General features: G+C 39.0%; 1 protein-coding gene and 2 pseudogenes across 1 annotated transcript in view; all 3 read right to left on the reverse strand.

Annotated features, from left to right (window-relative positions):
• Positions 1–3,037: 3,037 nt before the first annotated feature.
• Positions 3,038–5,610, reverse strand: LOC136279190 (E3 ubiquitin-protein ligase TRIM56-like; annotated as a pseudogene).
• A 2,518-nt stretch (positions 5,611–8,128) lies between these two features.
• The window catches only part of LOC136276832 (gametogenetin-binding protein 2-like), a 28,083-nt gene continuing 15,543 nt past the window's right edge, over positions 8,129–20,668 (reverse strand). Inside the window, exons 7-11 of the mRNA XM_066162067.1 lie at positions 11,871–11,999; positions 11,038–11,438; positions 10,263–10,467; positions 9,666–9,776; positions 8,129–9,057 (exon numbers count right to left, since the gene is read on the reverse strand). Of these exons, the coding sequence (XP_066018164.1) occupies positions 8,887–9,057; positions 9,666–9,776; positions 10,263–10,467; positions 11,038–11,438; positions 11,871–11,999 (1,017 nt within the window). The 3' untranslated portion in view covers positions 8,129–8,886. The remainder of the gene's footprint in view (positions 9,058–9,665; positions 9,777–10,262; positions 10,468–11,037; positions 11,439–11,870; positions 12,000–20,668) is intronic.
• On the reverse strand, positions 12,232–18,926 carry LOC136276843 (E3 ubiquitin-protein ligase TRIM71-like; annotated as a pseudogene).

Below are 20,668 nucleotides of genomic sequence, written 5' to 3' on the forward strand. Positions count from 1 at the left end.
TTCACAGCGCCTTGTCTTTTCTTCCAAACCCATGTAAACTGTTAAAAACCTTTCGGGCCGAGGTTAAAGAAAAAAATGTGATCATTTTTAGACTAAGAAAAACGCTTTATTAAATAGTCGCTAAATCTTGACAACCGTGAATGATTGTTGACTTTTATGACGATGATTTAGCATTTCTTCGTACTCATTTTCTCACCGGTGGAAGTTGTGCAATAGTCTGTCAACGCACGTGTGGAACGGATACTGTAGATGCCTTCGGATAATTACCGAAATTAAAATTCTGGCCACTTGATGGCTAAATTTTATTGAACTGTTGCGACATAATATTTCGCTTTCATTTCTTCATTAAAATATGGACGTCGCATCTGGGCTCCATAAATGACTAGAATATTTCCGCCTTCAACAAACAAAAGGCAGCGAAAGGTCAAGTTGTTTTGTAATATAAACATGAAAACCCTGGCATGGCCTGCCTTGACTGTATTCGTCCTCTGTTTTGCGCAATCGTTTTCCTTTTCCCGAAAATTACAAACCTAAAATGCTCAAAAGAAAAAGTAAAGAAGATTGAAAATACCATTTTCGGATGATCTCCGCGACCTTTCTTTGACCTCTGTTGTGGAGCGCACAAAACATGTAGAATTCAATGTGGTGAATTGCTCAATGAGATCTTCCTTCCGTTCCTCTGTCCCATCTAAAAACCCGTAACCGTAGTCACTATCAACGCGTACCTCGCAGAGGTTTGCATGAAGAAACTCGATTTCCTTTTTAACTAGCGTAGATTGTTTGCCAGAACTATTTGGATTACAGCTAAGGCCAGTAGCCCGCGTTGCAAAAAATTCGGATGACATCTCGTTAGCAAGGCAAGGTCAATGAGCCCTGATAGGGACGTGACTTTAAGTAATAGTGCGGGATTCTTGCCGGTGGTTATAATTAACAGCTGATTCAACCCTAGTCCCCAAGTTGAGCTCCCCTTAGTTAGTTATTACTAAAGTGGGACGACCGCTGGCACAATAAAATCATACTGCGGAAGGGGGTCACAGAGTCTACGTGGGAATTCGCGACCCGTCGCATGTTGTCCTTCGGTGTCATGACGTCATGGCGTTTACCAGCTAGTCATTTTCTCAGTATTCCTAAAGGTCATTTTGTTTTTTGTCTCAGTTTATGGATGATCATATCTCCTTCTTGAGAACAGTCTGTCGACTTCATGACAAAGGACTTTCAAGTAAGACAGTCTGACAAAAGCTTATTCAAAAATGAGCTTTCCGTTCAATTCAAAATGATATCGACCAGGGTTTTGAAGAAATTTATCCCAAATGGGTCCTCTCGGTAAGGAAAAGAATACTTTATCAAGTCCGAGAAAACTCAGTTCGACAAAAAATTATTTCAACTTCAAACAACCCATTATGTGGACATCTCATCGTGAACAAGACTGCTCTTTTGTGAAAAAACCTAGAGGGCGCCCTCCATATCAAGCAAACAAACACAACTGGTGTCTAAAGCTGATCGAGCCGCGTTCCCTGAAATTCACCCAGAACTTCCGCAATTACGAGACATTTATGTGGAAATTGCAGATGAGATTGAAGCAAATACGTTATTTGATCGGTCGCTACCTTCCACGAGGTGCTTTTTAGACATCTCACCGGAAAGGGCACCCTTAAAGCCGGTGTCACAGCGGATTTGGACCCCTCTTCGCAGATTTGGATCCCCCTACCAAACTTTTCTTTTAAGCGTCGATTTTATCATATTTGATAACTAATTCTATTTGCAAGCTTTTTGTCCATGTTCTTTTCAATTACAACACAAAATTCCTCAATAAAGGTAAAGAAAAACAGCCATTTCGCTCCAATCCTGCCGCATTTATTAGAGCGAGTCGTACAGTATACGCAAGAATTAGATGCGAACAAACTACTGCATTCGAACGATTGAAATTGTAACAATAAATCTTTGCTTCTTCTGATGCGAATCAACATTGATACGAAACGTCATAATAATAGTGGAGACTGTTGCGTCCAGTCACAAAAATAACTCAGTCTGATTTTCTAATTAAATAACATTAAACAGTTTCTGAACAAGAACGAAGTAACAACTCCTACTACAAGTCGTTCGTAAAGCCTATTATAACAAAAAATGTTTCTATTCTGAACTATTGGAACTCTCAGCTTATTTTCAGATGCAAATCAACATTAATGTCTACGCCTTAACAAAAGTGGAGACTATTTCATCGAACTCAATCTTATTTTCTAATTTTAACGATTATTAACTGTTGAGGGATCTGAAATAACAAACTTGCAGTGTACCATGTCGTCTCAACACTTGGGCATTGAACAATAACAAAATAAATAAGTGTCATAAGTTTGTCTCTTACTTAATCTAGCGGTGTTCGACTATCGCGGAAAAGGTTCAAAAACGACCTTTCTCCGAACATTGAACAAAATGCTTGCACATTTTCCCTTGGTCAAAAGAAAAATCCGACAGGTCATTTCTACCTGCCAGTTCGTATGCATCGGCGATACGCATATTTTGAATTAAAAACATACTTTAGTACGCACTGAAACGGAAAGTATTATCTATTTCTACGAGAACGTTAAGGATGATGTTTTCACTCGGTTCTGTTGGGGGGGGGGGTCCAAATCTGCGGAGGGGGGTTCATATCCGCTAGCGGATTTGGACCGGGGGGTCTAAATCCGCTAGGACACCGGAACGGTGGAATGACAGAATGGTGGAATGGCAGAGAACTTCGCAAAATCCTTAACACCGAACGGCGGAAAATTACCCCAAGTCCTTAGAGACGAAGCGGCGGAAAAATTACCCGAAATCCTAAAAGACAGTACGGCGGAAACTACCTCAAATCCAAAAACATTTTTGAGGTTTTTCTCATCTTAGCTTCCTTTCATAATAAATGAAGTATAATTGTGACCTTCCCAGATATATTGGACTAAAATCAGTCGGAAAGTTTCAAATCACTCCTTTTTGTTTTTGCCAAGTGATTACTATACAGCAAAGTTTGCAAATGCAATCACAAATACTTTAATGACACATTTCTACTGTTTGATTGTTTACAATTTTTGAGTTTGGAGCCTTTTTGTGAGTTAAACCAGTGGAGGAGATGATCTGTTTTATGACAATAGTAGTAAATTCTGTAATTACTTAATTAACAATATCATATAAAATAGGTGTAACAAGATATTTATCTTGGATGTAGCATTAATTGAAACTGTAGCGTTGTAGTTTCATTGACCATTCAGAAGATTCTTACAGAGAATATAAATCACGTGTTGAAAGCAGTTTCATGTTTAAAAGTTTGAAAAAATGAGCTCAAATCTGGTAAGGCATAATGATGTGATGTCTATTCAAATATCTGAATGCGATGGTTCAAATAGTCAGACACAACTATTCGACCATCACTGAGCACTGCAGTAGAGGTAAGGAGATTAAATTCTCCTTTTTTCTTTCCTTTTGATCCAAATTTTGTTACAAATTTTCCACTTAGCTCAAATACTTGTACTCTGTGATTAGATGAATCACAAACCATCAGGTGACCTGCCTTGTTAACCGATAAACAAAAAGGTTCATTGAACTCTCCATCCCCTTCCCCCTCTTTTCCAAATTTGTATAAAAAATTACCATTTCTATCAAACACTTTGATACAATGTTCATTTTTGTCTGACACTATCAAATATTTGTCATATTGTATGCAGTGAGTGGGAAAGGTAAAAGAACCCTCACCCCCGAATTTACTTAAATAATGGCCGTCAGGAGAAAAGATCTTAATTGATTTGTTACCGCTATCAGCAACAAGAATATTGCCTTTATTATCTACAGATACACCGAGAGGATTAGACAGCTGGTGATCAAGATTTCCCTTACCACCAAACTGGCTCAGGTACTCACCCTGCTCACTGAACAATTGAACACGGTGGTTGCAGCTGTCCACGACTATAATTTTATTAGTCTCATGTATTGTTATTCCGCGTGGGTAATTAAATTCTCCCTGTTTATTACCATATCTACCAAACGACCGTAAGTAAGTTCCATCACTACTGAATACCTGAACCCTTTGGTTACCCTTATCAGTCACTACAATTTCATCGCGTTCATTCACTGTCACTCCCCAGGGGTGGTTTAACATTCCAGCAGACGAACCTCGTTGTCCAAAAGATAGCACGGGTCTGAATTCTCTGGGTTTCACTCGAACCGGAAATGGACTGCCTGGAACATGTTCTTCGTTTAGTTTAACTTCTGCCTTACAACTTCCAGTTTCTTTGGAAAAATAACCGACTTTATAGCTACCATCTTTAATATCTTGGACTCGCACTTCCGTCGCACAGTCATGGCCTTGCTGATTTTTAATTTCCACTGTAACTCGGTCACGCTCGTCGTGGCATTATCGTCCTTCAGCATTTCTTGTCGTCAAAACAAATTTCGCTTGAATTCCAATGATCGCCTCAGTGAGTCCTTCTCCTTCAGCAGTTGCTTGATCCGCTCTGGTCTTGCTGAGAAACGCTCTAATGGAGCCGATTCCCTCGTGGATTGCTTTTGTCTTCAAAGCTTCGTTTTCCTCGAAAATAAGTTCTCTTAAATGTTTAAGGTTGCAGTCGACTTCTTGTCTCTCATCATCAACTCCTTTCAAGAGTGTTGTGTTTTGTGAGTCATCGAACTGTGCAAGCTCTGCGTTTGTGCTCCGTTGTAATAGTGTTTCAGATTTTCCTACAGCTGTTTCGACCATTTTTACTTTGTTTTCAATCTCGATCCTTTGTATCCGCAAACGTTCCAGGTACTGTTGTGCCTCATGATCCGCTTCAGAAAAGATTTCCTGTTTCTTGGCTTCGATGACAGCAGTCATGCTTTCGGCAAACTGTTGCGCGCTTCTTTTTACTTTTGCCACTTGGGTTTGGATTTTATCACAGCTTTCGTCAAGTTGAGATATTTTGTTTCTCATTCTTTGCACTTTTGCTTTTCTGGACTCAATCTCAAGCATGACTTGCAATTTCTTTTCATTTGCCGCTTCTTCCAGTAGTATCTTAACATACAACACAAGAATTGCAAATGGCTTGTTCACATTTCTTACAGAAGAATTCCAATTCTTTCTTTTCGTGGCCTAGTCGTGGGCAAAATGCTGGTCGTTTTAAGACATCCTCGATGTCTTGATCTTCAAAATCGTTCAGCGCAAGAGCTCGGTGTTCTTTATTTGCTCGGATAATGTTGTGGCCAGTGATACACTCGTCACACCAGAACGCGCAGCACTGAAAACAGTAGAAACTTTCTACTCTTCGTTTGTCGCAGTTTCTGCATTTGACTCCAGTAGAACTGCAGTCCCTTATGGCCAACACATCTAGTAAGCTGTTGATGCGAAAGTTTGTGGGCAGATCTTTAAGATTTCCTCCAGGGACTTGACTCTCCCCTCGACACTCAGGACATGTTATGACATCATGGCGGCCGCCGGTTCTTTGGATTCCTGCTAAACAGTGGAGGCAAAAACTGTGCAAACATGGAAGCTGTTTTGGTTCAGTAAATGTGACCTTACACACAGAGCAGGATACTTCTTTATGAAGATTGGCGAGCAACGTTTTGATATCCATGATTAAAGGCTTGATAAGGCTTTCGCTTCATGTATCAAACAAGCGTAAAACAAATTACAAAGTAGTCATGCGATAGAAATGCTATTAATATTGACCAATTACATGAGAGTTGTCTTTGGCATATTCGATATGCAAGATTTCTGAGAATCGCGTAAATTTAGCTTGACCTCACACATTCAAAGGCTTATTATGTAGTTGTAGACAGACATGTATTTAATCAGATGATGGACAGTTTTCGAAAGAGTGGCTGACCTTCAGAATGGCCTCGACCAATCGCTGACTTTCACAGAGCGTGTTTGAGAAGAGCGTGATTCTAAAGGAAATTGCCATTTGTTATCGGGTCAGATCTGTATTTCTAAAAAATGCGCGTAGAATGCATTTATTTGAACCGGCCATGAAAAGAGACCGTTACCCGTACTTGTTTATAGGGAGAGAAATTTGTGGTAGAGTCTATTTTTCTTTCATTTTCGTGAAGTTTAAATATAAGATAAAATGAGAAGGACTTATTTACCTTGATCTATTAACATATAGATTCCAATGAAATATATCAATAATAATATATATCCTGTTTTGAAGTTAGCATTTTAAGTTTGAAAGGGAGGAAACTAAAAATCTCTTGAATACGCCAGGGAAAAGTACTCTAACTTCTGAAGGATTTTGGTCGTGTCACAATAAAATTTTCCTGATACCTCCCCTTAGGATACCTCCCCTTAGGCCGTGTATATTAAATTGGAAAATGACACAAAATGCCTCCGAAAAAAGAAAGATATCTTTGCCTCCTGTTGTCAATTAAATATTTTGCTGCTCACGGCCTTTCTGCTGTACCGGACAAAACGAAGAAAGTCTGAACAAAATCAAAAGAGAAATTTCGTCATGACAATTTTTTTTCGTCTGTTGCATCCGCAGTAAAAATTTCAAAGTTGTCAAATTCCGGTAGCGCCTGATCTACTCAGAAGACCAGCCAGTATAGTTTTTTAAAGGATTCCAACTCCAATTTATTCATCAAGTGACGACATACCAACAGATATTTTCTTAGCATACCCTGACGTGTACTGATCATTATACGGACCTTACAAATCCTTATACTTACCGTATACAATTGTGTATACTGACTGTATACGCCTCAAGGAAGGGTCCTTATACAGAGTATTTTATGCAGAGCTAGTAAAATGTTGATGACAGAAATTTGACTAGATAAACAACTTTTCCGCCAGTGCGGAAAGGCCCTTACAATTATTCCCTGAAAGACCCCAGATCTATAAGGTTGCAGTCGATCTGGTTGATTAAAACTTATCAGTTTACAAGGTGACTCAAGGTAAACAGGTTAATCTTCGAATTTCTACAAGGCAAAATTGGTGTGTGGTTAATTAACAACTCTTTTCCTTAATGATTTGAAGTTAGAGCGGTAAATTCAACTCAAAAATCTAACTAAAACGGTAAAATGTTTCCAGCTTCTACAGATCTCGTTAACCTAAGCTGGTCGCAAACTTTTCTCTCAATCATCTCGATAATAAGTTAATTTCACGAGATGGAGCCGGAGAAGCACGCCCACCGTTACGTTAGTTATAGATCTCGGTAGTGTCGACAAGTAACTTTCCATCTTCACTATAAAAAATGGAAGGACCTTCCTTGTTTTGACTTATCTTAAACTGAACTGAAAAACGCCAGGTTTGCAGTTTAATTACTCCCTGGACCGACGCCTCTTTGTAACAAACAAAACCGAAAATCGAGTACGCCACTACACAGTGGACCACTCCAAGCCAAAGTCTGATCCTAAACTTTCGTCACTCCTATTGGTTGTCTGGAGAAACGGTATCCACTTGTGGTCACGCACACCTCAAACCCACCTTCCAGGCCCGTTTGGCCTACGTGTAGCCTTACCCTTCCCCCCAGATAAAACGGAAGGGAGGGAGGGAGAGGGAAAACCTCGCATTCGTTTCACGCTGGCGGGGAGGGTACTGCCTCACGTAGACAAGGTCCCGCTTCTCTCCACTCCCGTTTGTTTACCGTCCCGAAAAGGATTGTTTTCTTTTGTTTGGTGCGTTTACGCTCAGGATTAAGGTACGAGGGTTTTAAATTGGATTACGAACTCACATCTTCGACAAATTTTAGAACTGAGTCATTATAGAGAAAGGAAAGGCTCTCTATTTTATAAGGTGCATTTTAAAGTCAGGTTACTGAGTAAACGTAAAAGAAACGCACTAGGAACGAAGTTAAAGGAGAACAATACCTTTCAAACGTAACTTTTCCGTTGAAATTGCCCATTCCTTCGGGTGAAGTCGACACCTTCCCAAGGAAGCTCTCCGTGACCAACCCACACACGTCAGATGAGGAGGTTATAGACAGTTGATTGCTTCATAACTCATTTTGATTTGGTGATTGGTTATTAAACTCTTGGCCTCGATAAGAACTTTACTTGTTACTAAAGGTATGGGTATAAAGTAAAACCGAGCCAAGATCTACCACTTTCGGGCATCAGGCCCTATCCGTTTAACACATAGAAACAGATTGACGAAGGGCAGATAAGCAAAAATTCAAATTGTCTTGTTAAAATCTCTAACATTCCTCACTTTTAATTGAAATTGTTCATTACACTGGCATAAAATCCTTAATTAAAGAGATGTTCACCAGGTTCTGGAAGAATTATCCCATCAAACATCTCGGCTGACACTTTCGCCCTATCATGAGTTCGAGCAAGGGGCAAAGTATAGCAATAAGTTTCAAAGGACAGGTAAGAGCAAGCAAAAGAGGAGTTCCCATTAAAAGGTACAGTCTTTGAGATTCATTTTTCGTTTTGCCGCAAACGCAAAATACTATTTGCTATTTCTACAATGACACTTGGAAGTCCATAGTGGGGGAAATTCCCCAGACAAGTGAATAAACTTTGCTTCTGGTGAAAACGACTGAAAACAAAGACTTTATAAGTCGAGTAAAGATTCAGCCTGGATATCTGACAGTATCTGATTCAAGAGATTTATTTCCGTTTTTACATAAACTCATCCTGATTTACAGTGTAATCAGGGAGTAAAATTAAAATAAAGAATTAAAACAAAGGAGAACCTTATTAACATTGCTACATCGCTGCACACCTTGCTGACTTCACTTGCATAAAATAAACAACATCACACACACACATACACAATCTTTCCACCGTAACTACAGAAACCCGTGACTACTTTCTACCAACATGGATCGGGCAGGGAAGTTGTCTCTCTAGTACAGTCACTTTCCTACCCATCCCCACTATCCGCTGCCCATTTCCTATCGCCCATCTCCCCATCTCCTGTTCTGAGTGCATTTTTAACAAGGCCTAATGAACAATAGCGACGTTAAGACCCTTCTTAAGCGTCAAATTGTTAAATTGTTGGCGAAGTTTCTCTCGAAGCTTCCGTCGCTGCTGTGACACTGACGATTGGTTCGCTTTGAACCGTAGAATTTCCTGCTCGGATATACAGAGATCTCCCTCCGACGAAAAACACTCCTACGATGTAAAATGAAGAAAGACGACAGAGGTTAATCGATAGTATACCAATCTAGAGAAAAGCGTCCAGTTGTTCACGATCCCAATATACATTTGTGTGACGTAACCTCTCGTATTAATTTATGATAGCGTGACCAGTCGCAACTGGCTCAGTGGTGCACAACGTGACGGAGAATACAAAATACTAACACGATAATAAAGACAAACGAAGATAAGTTAAAGACAAACTAGGAGGAAGTAAAGATAGCTAAGGATGGAGAAGACTTAAGCAGATTGTACATAAAAATTAAGAAAGACTATCTAAACTTAAGCTTACTTTTTCAAGAAGCACAAATCGTGACGCAACAGGAAGTTTGAGATCAGGGGATATTCTACCCTTGAGGGTATCGGATCCCAGGGAAAACCTAAATCGCCATAGAGCGACAGAAGTATAGTTAAAAATAACTCACCATTGACTCTGTTCCTCCATCCTTCCAACCCATTAGCTTCAGGAGCTAGACGCAACAGGAAGTTTGAGATCAGGGGATATTCTACCCTTGAGGGTATCGGATCCCAGGGAAAACCTAAATCGCCATAGAGCGACAGAAGTATAGTTAAAAATAACTCACCATTGACTCTGTTCCTCCATCCTTCCAACCCATTAGCTTCAGGAGCCGTTTTTCTTCGTCATCAATATTTTCTACAAGCTTTTCTTGCTTTTCATGTCTCGGCGAGTTTTGCTAAAGAGATAGATAAAAACAATATTGAAGACTAGATTGAATGAATGAATGAATGAATGAACGAGTGAATACTTTCATTGACTTAACGGTGAGGAAGGACAAAGTAACGATTTGCAAAATTACATTTGGCAACTTCCCTTTAGTCACGCAAGCTTCACACGGCAAAAAAGCGTGACCGCCTTGGTTAGAGTGAAAAGATTGCATGACGATTGAAACTACCGCACAATAACCCTTTAACTCCCAAGATCTCATTAGTAATTCTCCTAACTGTCTGCCATACAGTTCTTGCGATGTTAGTTTAGAGAATTTGATATTGGATCAACTTATAATCCCCTAAATGATATTTTTCTTTATTCTCATCACTTGTCTGATTGAGATTGTATTGATATTGTTAGGAGAAATTCTCTCTTGGTCGCTCATGGGAGTGAAAAGAGATAACTAATCAAGCATCGTGAAGGGGCGTGGATAGGAGGCTTATATGTTTACCTTCTTCTCCTTGTTTTTGCCCTTCTTCTTTCTTCCCTTTCCATTATTGCTCTGTGGAGATCCACCACTAATTGGGCTCCCACTCAAACAATCTGTACATATATCCTCTTCCTCTCCTCCTAGCGTCGACGAATCTTCGCCATGATTACACATGTCTCCACTCTGGTGTACCATCCTGGACCATTTATTGTACTCTGCTACGTACCTACAACAGATCACTTCAAGTCAATAAATGAAAGGAAAATAGCTGGGATTACAGCACAAATGCTTTTCAACCTTTAAAGCAATACTGCGTCTAGACTCTAATTTATCAGCATCATCCATGAATCAAGCATTAAGGTCATGAGAACAAAGAAAATGAGAAGCTCCCGATTGTTTCACATATTCTCCTCGTCATTTCCTTAGGAAACGTAAAGCGAAAAGTATGGTCAATATACACCTACTCACCTTCTACATACTTTTTTTAAGGTGCAAAAGATCAACCAGGAAAGGCAACTAGCAATTTTAGCGTCGGTTTAACTCTGAAGTACTTTATCAACTTTCTCCGTAACAAGCTACACAAAAGTGTTTTCGATGCTAACAATCTGGCCCCGGTTGTTTGAAGGTTGGATAACACTTTCCACTAAATAAATATCTGTCCATTGGATAGCCCTGCACCTTTACTTCACACTTATCCGCTAGATAGCAATTTATCCTTTATATAGCGATTTATCCTTTAGATAGTGTTTGCCACCCTTTGAGCAAATGGGTCTGGTAACCTGAAAAAGATACGTACCCGCAGTCACCATTCCTAAAACCCGATTTTTTGCTCTTGCTTCGCTCATAGTTGCTCAAGTCTTCACAACTGCACGGTGAACCGCCACTGTCTCCGTCATCTTCATCATCTTCACAGCTATCGCCATGTCCATTCATTTCCCCTGTCTCTTCCACGATCTCATTCACACATACCTCTTCCTCTTCCAATTCCTCCTCGTTTTTCGCAGTTTCCTCTGTTTGCAGTTCATTGTTCGCTGTCGAGATAGTTAAGTGAGTACCACATTTACATTTCTCTTTGCGTCTCGCTTTCTTTTTCAATCGTTTCTGCTCTCTTCTGAGTTCCTTGGCTCTCTCCGCCTCAGAAATCTCTTCGACGACTTGTTCCAGGCGTGATATGCCTTGCTTTTCTTCAACCACCACCTGACAAAGTCAAAACGACACCCATGTAAAAAGCAACGCAAAACATCGCCAACCAACATTACTTGTTGCTGGAACTATGGTCAAGTTCCCTAAAGATAATCAACAGGTAAAATAACCTGGTTTTTCCTCGTTTGATCGTGTAGTTTGTTCCCTCGTTCTTTATTTCACTCCGTAACTACTGTGGATCGTTTGTTCCTTCGTTTGTTCATTTCTGTTTTTTGTTTGTTTGTTTTCTTTTTTGCATACCTTCGTGTGATTTTGGTTTGCTTGGGTTAGCAGTTAGAGCTTCCGTTGATCGTTCCGTGAAGCTAAGGAATTCGGTTCTTGTTTATTCAATCAATCGTTCTATTCAAACTCTGGTCAATCCAACTATTCCTCAGCAGATAATGAATAGAAAGTCAACAAATAAAATGAAAGCGCCTCTTATCTTGCCTCAAAACTTTTCCTTAGAGCTTCCACCCCCAGATAAAACAGCATCTGCCACGTTTGCTCCTCAACCCTCAGTTTCTGCCACAGTCGATGAAGTCTTTCCCACAGGTGAATACCGAGACACGTTAACACCTTCAAGATGGACCGAAAACAAAATGCTTTAAATTAGTACGGAAAAAAGCCTCACCGATACTAACCACCAGCTAACCTTGTTGGGGAAAAGTAGTTTTAGGGAATATAACGATATTGGTAAGTGGAAAGAACATCCTCCAACATAAAGCAACCGATTGACACCACCTAGAAGTTCTAACAGACTTAGAGCAAAATATTCCTACCTCTTCCTGGGCAATGTCCAGTGTCTTAGCATGCCTTTCTCTCCTCCTATCACAACACATAAAAGACAAACTTATGAATCGAAGCCAGTACTCTGTTAACAAAGTGTTTTGAATCTACTTTAGCGGTACGCCACACTCTTAACTCTTTAACCTCTGAGGGTGACTGGCATCTAATTTCTCACTAAGGTATCACTGCTAAACCAAACATTAAGCTCAAGAAAAATTGAGGAAATGCTCATCAACTTGAACAGCTCTTGAGTTTTAACTTAAATCTCCTTATCAGAGCCGTAGGAAATGTATCAAGAACAGTATGGAGAATATACATGCTGATGTTAGGATGTAAAGGGTTAAGAAAAAATTCAGGAACGAATCTAAAAGAAGTAGTGCTTTCAGCAAAGTTCTCTCTATAGAGAGGGGTTGGCGGAGCTTCTCCACTGATGCCTTACAGGCATTTAAAGCATCCCTAGCTTTTTATTATGATAAATTACCACTTCTTCTCACCAAGGCACACAGGGGATGGGATAGCACTCTTACACTCTTTCACCCAACAGCAATATCGCATCACAAGAAACAACCTATCATGACAAAGCTCCTTAAAGCTCCCGTGAGTGAAAAGCTTTTCGCTTTTACTGATCAACCTTATTTCTTTTCCTATAAAACCAAGTTAAATGAAAAGGAAAAAGGAGATGGCCATAACCACATGAAAAATAATGGTGATGCTTTTGAAAAGCCTCAACATGAGCTACAATAGAATACAAGTATTGCATACCCTTCAGCCAGCTTTGGTTCTGCCCATCCGATTAAATGTGCAATGTAGCCTGTATCACACAGTACATGGACATGGCGCTCTTGAGGACAGCTTTTAGGACCATCATACAAAGTAGCAACTAAACGAGTCAGGAAAGAAACATTTCTTGTTAATCTATGAGACAGTTCAAAAAAGGACATAACAGATCAATCTGCTTATCAGGTTTTCGATAGCCAGCAGAGCTGGTGTAGGTGTAGGTGAGTATTCGATATTTTCTTAGTGAAAATTAAGTTGCCAGCTTTGATTTTTACAGCAATGGAAAAGCTAGGGAGTGAAAAGCAATTGTACCAAGGGGGTAAGCAACAGTCAAAAGAAAGGAGAGGCCCCTTTCCATCCATTCTAGTGCTACATGGAAACCAAACATGAGCAGTGGAATAAAGGATCGCAAGCTTGTAATGTTGACCCCTATTAAGACACCTGCACCACAGGCTGGTTTGTCAAGAAAGGAAACCTGAGAATCCTGGAGAAAATCCCCTAGCAAGGCCAAAAAAACCATCCAAACTTCTGTCACAACAAGTCTACAATAAAATTGAGCTCACAGCTTGGGAAATTAAGCACTCTTACCAGGTATATTGCTGTCTTTAAATAACTTCATACCTACCCCTTTTCACTTAACCCATCCAAATCTCCTACCAGAATACTGTATGCCCTCAAAACTTTTGATTTACATTCAGTACAAAATCTACAACAACAACAACAAATAAGTTACACTGAGCTAAGTAATCATGATGAACTTCAAGTGAACAGCTTTTGTTTGAACAGTGCACATGTGTCTCCTGGTTGAAAGTAGAACAGCATTACCATACTATATACATACAATATGTCAGTTATAGGAGTTACATGGTAAAATAAAACATGCACATGCACATGTACTCCCTAGTGTGACCAAAAAGAAATTTCTCCTTACAATATTAACACAAATTCAAATAAAAAGGTGATGAGAAAGAAAGGAGAAAATAAACTTGGGTATATTGTTTTAATTGACAAAAAATTATCAAAGCCAAACCTGTCATATGTGTATGAAGTAAAGAGCAGAGAATTGATCTTTTGGTCTTGGAGTGAAAGGGTTCAGGGCAGTGGACATTAAGGAACTCAGTAGAAAAAAATCAACAGATGTTAGAAAGATCATCTATGTACATTTACTCATGTTTTCTGAGGTAATTTTCTAATGTGTCAAGCAGAGCATTGGAGTCAATCAGCATCACCTGTTTGAGGGAAAAGAATTTGTTAGTACATTGTGACAATTAAATGCCTTTTCATTATCTTTTGGTCAGTGAGAAAATTGTAAATGACATCATATCAGTTTTACAGTCAAGTATTCCTGTGCATTAGGTGAGAGTGTCTCTCAAAACAAGAGAGAAGTGCCATTTAGTAACTGATGTCTTTTACTATTTCAAATAAAGTCAAACCTCGGCTTCTGGTAGCTGATTTTGCCACGCTTTTTAAGATTAATTGTAGGATTTTTTGGTTGTATCCCACTTTGTTGCAAGTCCTATGGGTCAATGGAGGACATTGTGATCCAACGTCACAGTGAAATTAAGTTACAACATTTCAATAGAGCTGAGTGTCATTATAGTCTCACAGAACAGGCCCCAGTTGCATAGAGGGCATACACCGTAAGAGGCTATCCTACAAATAAATCCCTATCTAGCAGATCAGTGATAGCCAAACATACTGAGCTATCCACCCAATTGAAGTGTGGAATTAAAAAGAAAAATTCCAGTTACTTATTACAGAGCAGACATAAAAGAATAGATTGTCAAAACTTAAAACATTCATTTGGTAAATTTTTACTCTGACAAGGACAGCAAGTCGACAACTTTTGCACAAAGGTTCATTGCACAGTAAAACCACAACAACACGATCAATTATGTAACTCTGCCCATGGAAGCCTAAACAAAACAAACAACACACTCTGTAAGACTTAGATCACTGTCATATCAGTGTTTGATATGATATATAACAAATGAGCATCACTGCAAATTCCACCATCCTTCATCCACCATCAATTGATAAGAGGACTCAGCTGGTGGTTGTTTAGGGCACTTGATGAAAATAAGAATGACAGATCCACTTAACCCTTTAAACCCTAAGATTGACCAGCTTCTTATTTCTCCCTACAATATCAGCCCTTAATCACACATTGAGGTCATGAGAATAAAGTGAATGATCACCATGAAAAGAACCTTTAGATTGGCAAACAAATTCTCCTTGTCAGCGCCTTAGGAAATGTATAAAGAGCAGTGTGGAGAATATGCATACTGATGCTAAGGTGTAAAGGGTTTAAAAGGAATAGAGCATGGGTTTCTTCTGTTATTCTGTCTCAAAGTTCATGCAGTCTCACGACTTAATGCTTGAAAGTACACATTCAAACTTTAACTAAACAAGCTATTAATCAGTTTTTGAAGTAGGGGCATGATGCATTATGAAATTTTAGTGCTGCACTGTAAGAATTTTTAATTAGATGTTTCTAGCCAGTGTGAAATACTACTTCCACCTTCTAAACTGTCCATTACAGTGGCTGGTAAGAATAAAACAGAGTCACAGAACCTACAACACTCATTAAACTCAGTAGTAAGTTCCTACCTCAGTCATCCCAACTTTATTTGTCAAGGGTGGCACGAAACAGTTACAATAATGATACACTTGTGGCCCTCCTACAACATTTGATTACATTTGAGTGAAATGTTGTTTCATTTCTAAACATGATTATACTAAGAATTTATAGCAGCATTTTTAATTTGTAGTTTTACGTCATTATAAACTTGATCTCAAAGAAAAATATTAAAATATGTTCCATGATTGATCAAACTAAGATTGTAAACAAGATGAACTTAAAAACTACACTTAAGTTAATGGAGATTCTCTGAAATTTGCAATGTTGAAGTTTTGATCACCAGTGAGAAGATTCTTGCGGATCATATAAAACACTAGCCGATAGCAGTTACATGTATGAAAGATTTGATGAATTAGATTCAAATATGTTTGGGCAAGGTGATGTTATGTCTACTCGAATATGTGATGGGAAGTTATCATCAGAGTCAAATCCACAACAACCTTTCACTTGACTCTGATGATGACTTCCGCTCAGGTTGTTGAAATGTCAGTCACCATTACCCACAACAGTCCTTCTCAGGACTACACTCACCTGGATGATCAAACTACACTATTACATGTTACCCCAGGGTTCAAACCATTTACTGTGTTAATCAAGCATCGTGAAGGGGTGTGGATAGGAGGCTTATATGTTTACCTTCTTCCCCTTGTTTTTGCCCTTCCTCTTTCTTCCCTTTCCATTATGAGCCAAGTAATCATGATGAACTTCAAGTGAACAGCTTTTGTCTGAACACTGTGCACATGTGTCTCCTGGTTGAAAGTAGAACAGCATTACCATACTATACACATATAATATGTCAGTTATAGGAGTTACATGGTAAAATAAAACATGCACATGTACATGTACTCCCTTGTGTGACCAAAAAGAAATTTCTCCTTACAATATTAACACAAATTCAAATAAAAAGGTGATGTCAGAAAGAAAGGAGAAGATTAACTTGGGTATATTGTTTTAATTGACAAAATATTATCAAAGCCAAACTTGTTAAAAATGTTTGAAGTACAGAGCAGAGAATTGATCTTTTCATCTTGGGAGTGAAAGGGTTCAGGGCACTTAGACATTAAGGAACTCAGTAGAAAAAATAAACAGATGTTAGAAAGATCATCTATGTACATTTACCTATGTTTTCTGAGGTAATTTTCCAATGTGTCAAGCAGAGCATTGGAGTCAATCAGCATCACCTGTTTGAGGGAAAGAATTACAATTAAATTTGACAATTAAAGTGTCTCTCAAAACAAGAGTGAAGTGTCATAAGTCAAACCTTGGCTTCTGGTAGCTGATTTTGCCACACTTTTTAAGATTAATTGTAGGCTGTTTTGGTTGTATCCAACTATGTTTCAAGTCCTATGGGTCAATGGAGGACATTGTGATCCAACGTTCATGCAGTCTCACAACTTAGCACTTGAAAGTACACATTCAAACTTTAACTAAACAAGCTATTAATCACTTTTTGAAGTTTTGGGGCATGATGCATCATGAAATTTTAGTGCTGCACTGTAAGAATTTTCAATTAGATGTTTCTAGCAAGTGTGAAGCACTACTTCAGCCTTCCAAACTGTCCATTACAGTGGCTGGTAAGAATAAAACAGAGTCACAGAACCTACAACACTCATTAAACTCAGTAGTAAGTTCCTACCTCAGTCATCCCAACTTTATTTATCAAGGGTGGCACGAAACAGTTACAATAATGATACACTTGTGGCCCTCCTACAACATTTGAGTACATTTGAGTGAAATGTTGTTTCATTTCTAAACATGATTATACTAAGAATGTATAGCAGCATTTTTAATTTGTAGTTTTACGTCATTAAAAACTTGATCTCAAAGAAAAATATTGAAATATGTCCATGATTGATCAAGCTAAGATTGTAAACAAGATGAACTCAAAAACTACACTTAAGTTAATAGAGATTCTCTGAAATTTTCGATGTTGTAGGTTTTGTTAAAGTTTCAATAATCAGTGAGAAGATTCCTGCAGATCCTATAAAACACTAGCCAATAGCAGTGACATGTATGAAAGATTTGATGAATTAGATTCAAATATGTTTGGGCAAGGTGATGTTATGTCTACTCAAATATGTGAATGCAATGGGTCAAATAGTCAGAAACAACTACTGGTATGCAACCGTTGCTAAGCACTGCAATAGAGATAATAGTATTAAATTCTCCTTCCTTATTTCCTTTTGATCCAAATTTTGTTACAAATTTTCCACCCAGCTCAAATACCAGAACTCTGATGTTTGAAGTCTCACAAACCATCAGGTGTCAGAACTGCCTTGTTAACTGACAAATGACAAAGGTTAATGAACTCCCCATTCCCCTCCCCCTTATTTCCAAATTTCTACGGAAAATTACCGTTTCCAGCAAACACTTTGATACAATATTCGTTTGCATCTGACACTACCAGATATTTGTCATATTGTACGTAGTGAGAGGGGAAGGTAAAAGAACCCTCATCCCTGAATTTACATGAGTGATGACCATCAGGAGAAAAGATCTTTTTAAAATTGATTTGTTATACCTATCAGCAACAATAATATTGCCTATAAAATTATTATCTACAGATAAACCATGAGGATAATCCAGCCGGTGATCAAGATTTCTTTTACCACCAAACTGGCTCAGGTACTCACCCTGCTCGCTGAACAATTGAACAAGGCTGTTAAGAGTATCAACCACCGTAAGGTTATTATTCTTATCAAATGCTACTCCTCTGGGACTAGTGAGTTTTCCCTGTTTATCACTGTCTCTATCAAAAGATCTTAAGTACTAGTTCCATCACTACTGGATACCTGAACCCTGTGGTTACCAGTATCAGTCACTGCAAGTTCATCGCGTTCATTCACTGTCACTCCCCAGGGTTTATTTAACATTCAAGCAGACGAACCTCGCTGGCCAAAAGATAACAAAGGAGAGAACTGTCTGGGTTTAACTAGAGCCGGAGAGGGACTGCCTCGAGCTTGTTCTTCGCTCACTTCGACTACTGCCTCTTATCTTTCACTATCTTTGGGGAAATAGCTGATCTTGTAGCTGCCATCTTTATTACCCTGAACTCTCACTTCCGTCGCCCCACAGTCATGGCCTTGCCGATTTTAAATTTTCACTGTTATTCGGTCACCCTTCTCGTGGCATTGTCCTTCAGCATTTCTTTATGTGAAAACAAAGTTCGCTTGAATTCCAACAATCGCTTCAGTGCGTCCTTTTCCTTCAGCAGTTAATTGATCCGCTTTGATTTCGCCGAGAAACGTATTCACGTGCACGGCTGTTCTTGTTGTCCCATGTTGTCCTTCGGTGTCATGACGTCATGGCGTTTACCAGCTGGTCATTTTCTCATTATTCCTAAAGGTCATTTTGTTTTTTGTCTCAGTTTATGGATGATCATATCTCCTTTTTGAGAACAGTCTGTCGACTTCATGACAAAGGACTTTCAAGGAAGACAGTCTGACAAAAGCTTATTCAAAAATGAACTTTCCGTTCAATTCAAAATGATATCGACCAGGGTTTTGAAGAAATTTCTCCCAAATGGGTCCTCTCGGTAAGGAAAAGAATACTTTATCAAGTCCGAGAAAACTCAGTTCGACAAAAAATTATTTCAACTTCAAACAACCCATTATGTGGACATCTCATCGTGAACAAGACTGCTCTTGTGTGAAAAAAACCTAAAGGGCGCTCTCCATATCAAGCAAACAAACAACTGGTGTCTAAAGCTGATCGAACCGCGTTCCTTGAAATTCACCCAGAACTTCCGCAATTACGAGACATTTATGTGGAAATTGCAGATGAGATTGAAGCAAATACGTTATTTGATCGGTCGCTACCTTCCACGAGGTGCTTTTTAGACATCTCACCGGAAAGGGCACCCTTAAAGCCGGTGTCACAGCGGATTTGGACCCCTCTTCGCAGATTTCGATCCCCCTACCAAACTTTTCTTTTAAGCATCGATTTTATCATATTTAATAACTAATTCTATTTGCAAGCTTTTTGTCCATGTTCTTTTCAATTACAACACAACATTCCTCAATAAAGGTAAAGAAAAACAGCCATTTCGCTCCAATCCTGCCGCATTTATTAGAGCGAGTCGTACAGTATACGCAAGAATTAGATGCGAACAAACTACTGCATTCGAACGATTGAAATTATAACGATAAATCTTTGCTTCTTCTGATGCGAATCAACATTGATACGAAACGTCATAATAATAGTGGAGACTGTTGCGTCCAGTCACAAAAATAACTCAGTCCGATTTTCTAATTAAATAACATTAAACAGTTTCTGAACAAGAAGGAAGTAACAACTCCTACTACAAGTCGTTCGTAAAGCCTATTATAAGAAAAAATGTTTCTATTCTGAACTATTGGAACTCTCAGCTTATTTTCAGATGCAAATCAACATGTCTACGTCTTAACAAAGTGGAGACTATTTCATCGAACTCAATCTTATTTTCTAATTTTAACGATTATTAACTGTTGAGGGATCTGAAACAACAAACTTGCAGTGTACCATGTCGTCTCAACACTTGGGCATTGAACAATAACAAAATAAATTAGTGTCATAAGTTTGTCTCTTACTGAATCTAGCGGTGTTCGACTATCGCTGAAAAGGTTCAAAAACGACCTTTCTCCGAACATTGAACAAAATGCTTCCACATTTTCCCTTGGTCAAAAGAAAAATCCGACGGGTCATTTCTAGCTGCCAGTTCCTATGCATCGGCGATAGCATATTTTGAATTAAAAACATACTTTAGTACGCACTGAAACGTAAAGTATTATCCATTTCTACGAGAACGTTAAGAATGATGTTTTCAGTCAGTTCTGTTGGGGGGTTCCAAATCTGCGGAGGGGGGTTCATATCCACTGACGGATTTGGACCGGGGGTCCAAATCCTCTAGGACACCGGAACGGTGGAATGATGGAATGGTGGAATGCCGGAGAACTTCGCAAAATCCTAAACACCGAACGGCGGAAAATTACCCCAAGTCCTTAAGGACGAAACGGCGGAAAAACTACCCGAAATCCTAAAAGACAGAACGGCGGAAACTACC

Source organism: Pocillopora verrucosa, chromosome 2 (assembly GCF_036669915.1).
Source record: "Pocillopora verrucosa isolate sample1 chromosome 2, ASM3666991v2, whole genome shotgun sequence".
NCBI lineage: Eukaryota > Metazoa > Cnidaria > Anthozoa > Scleractinia > Pocilloporidae > Pocillopora > Pocillopora verrucosa.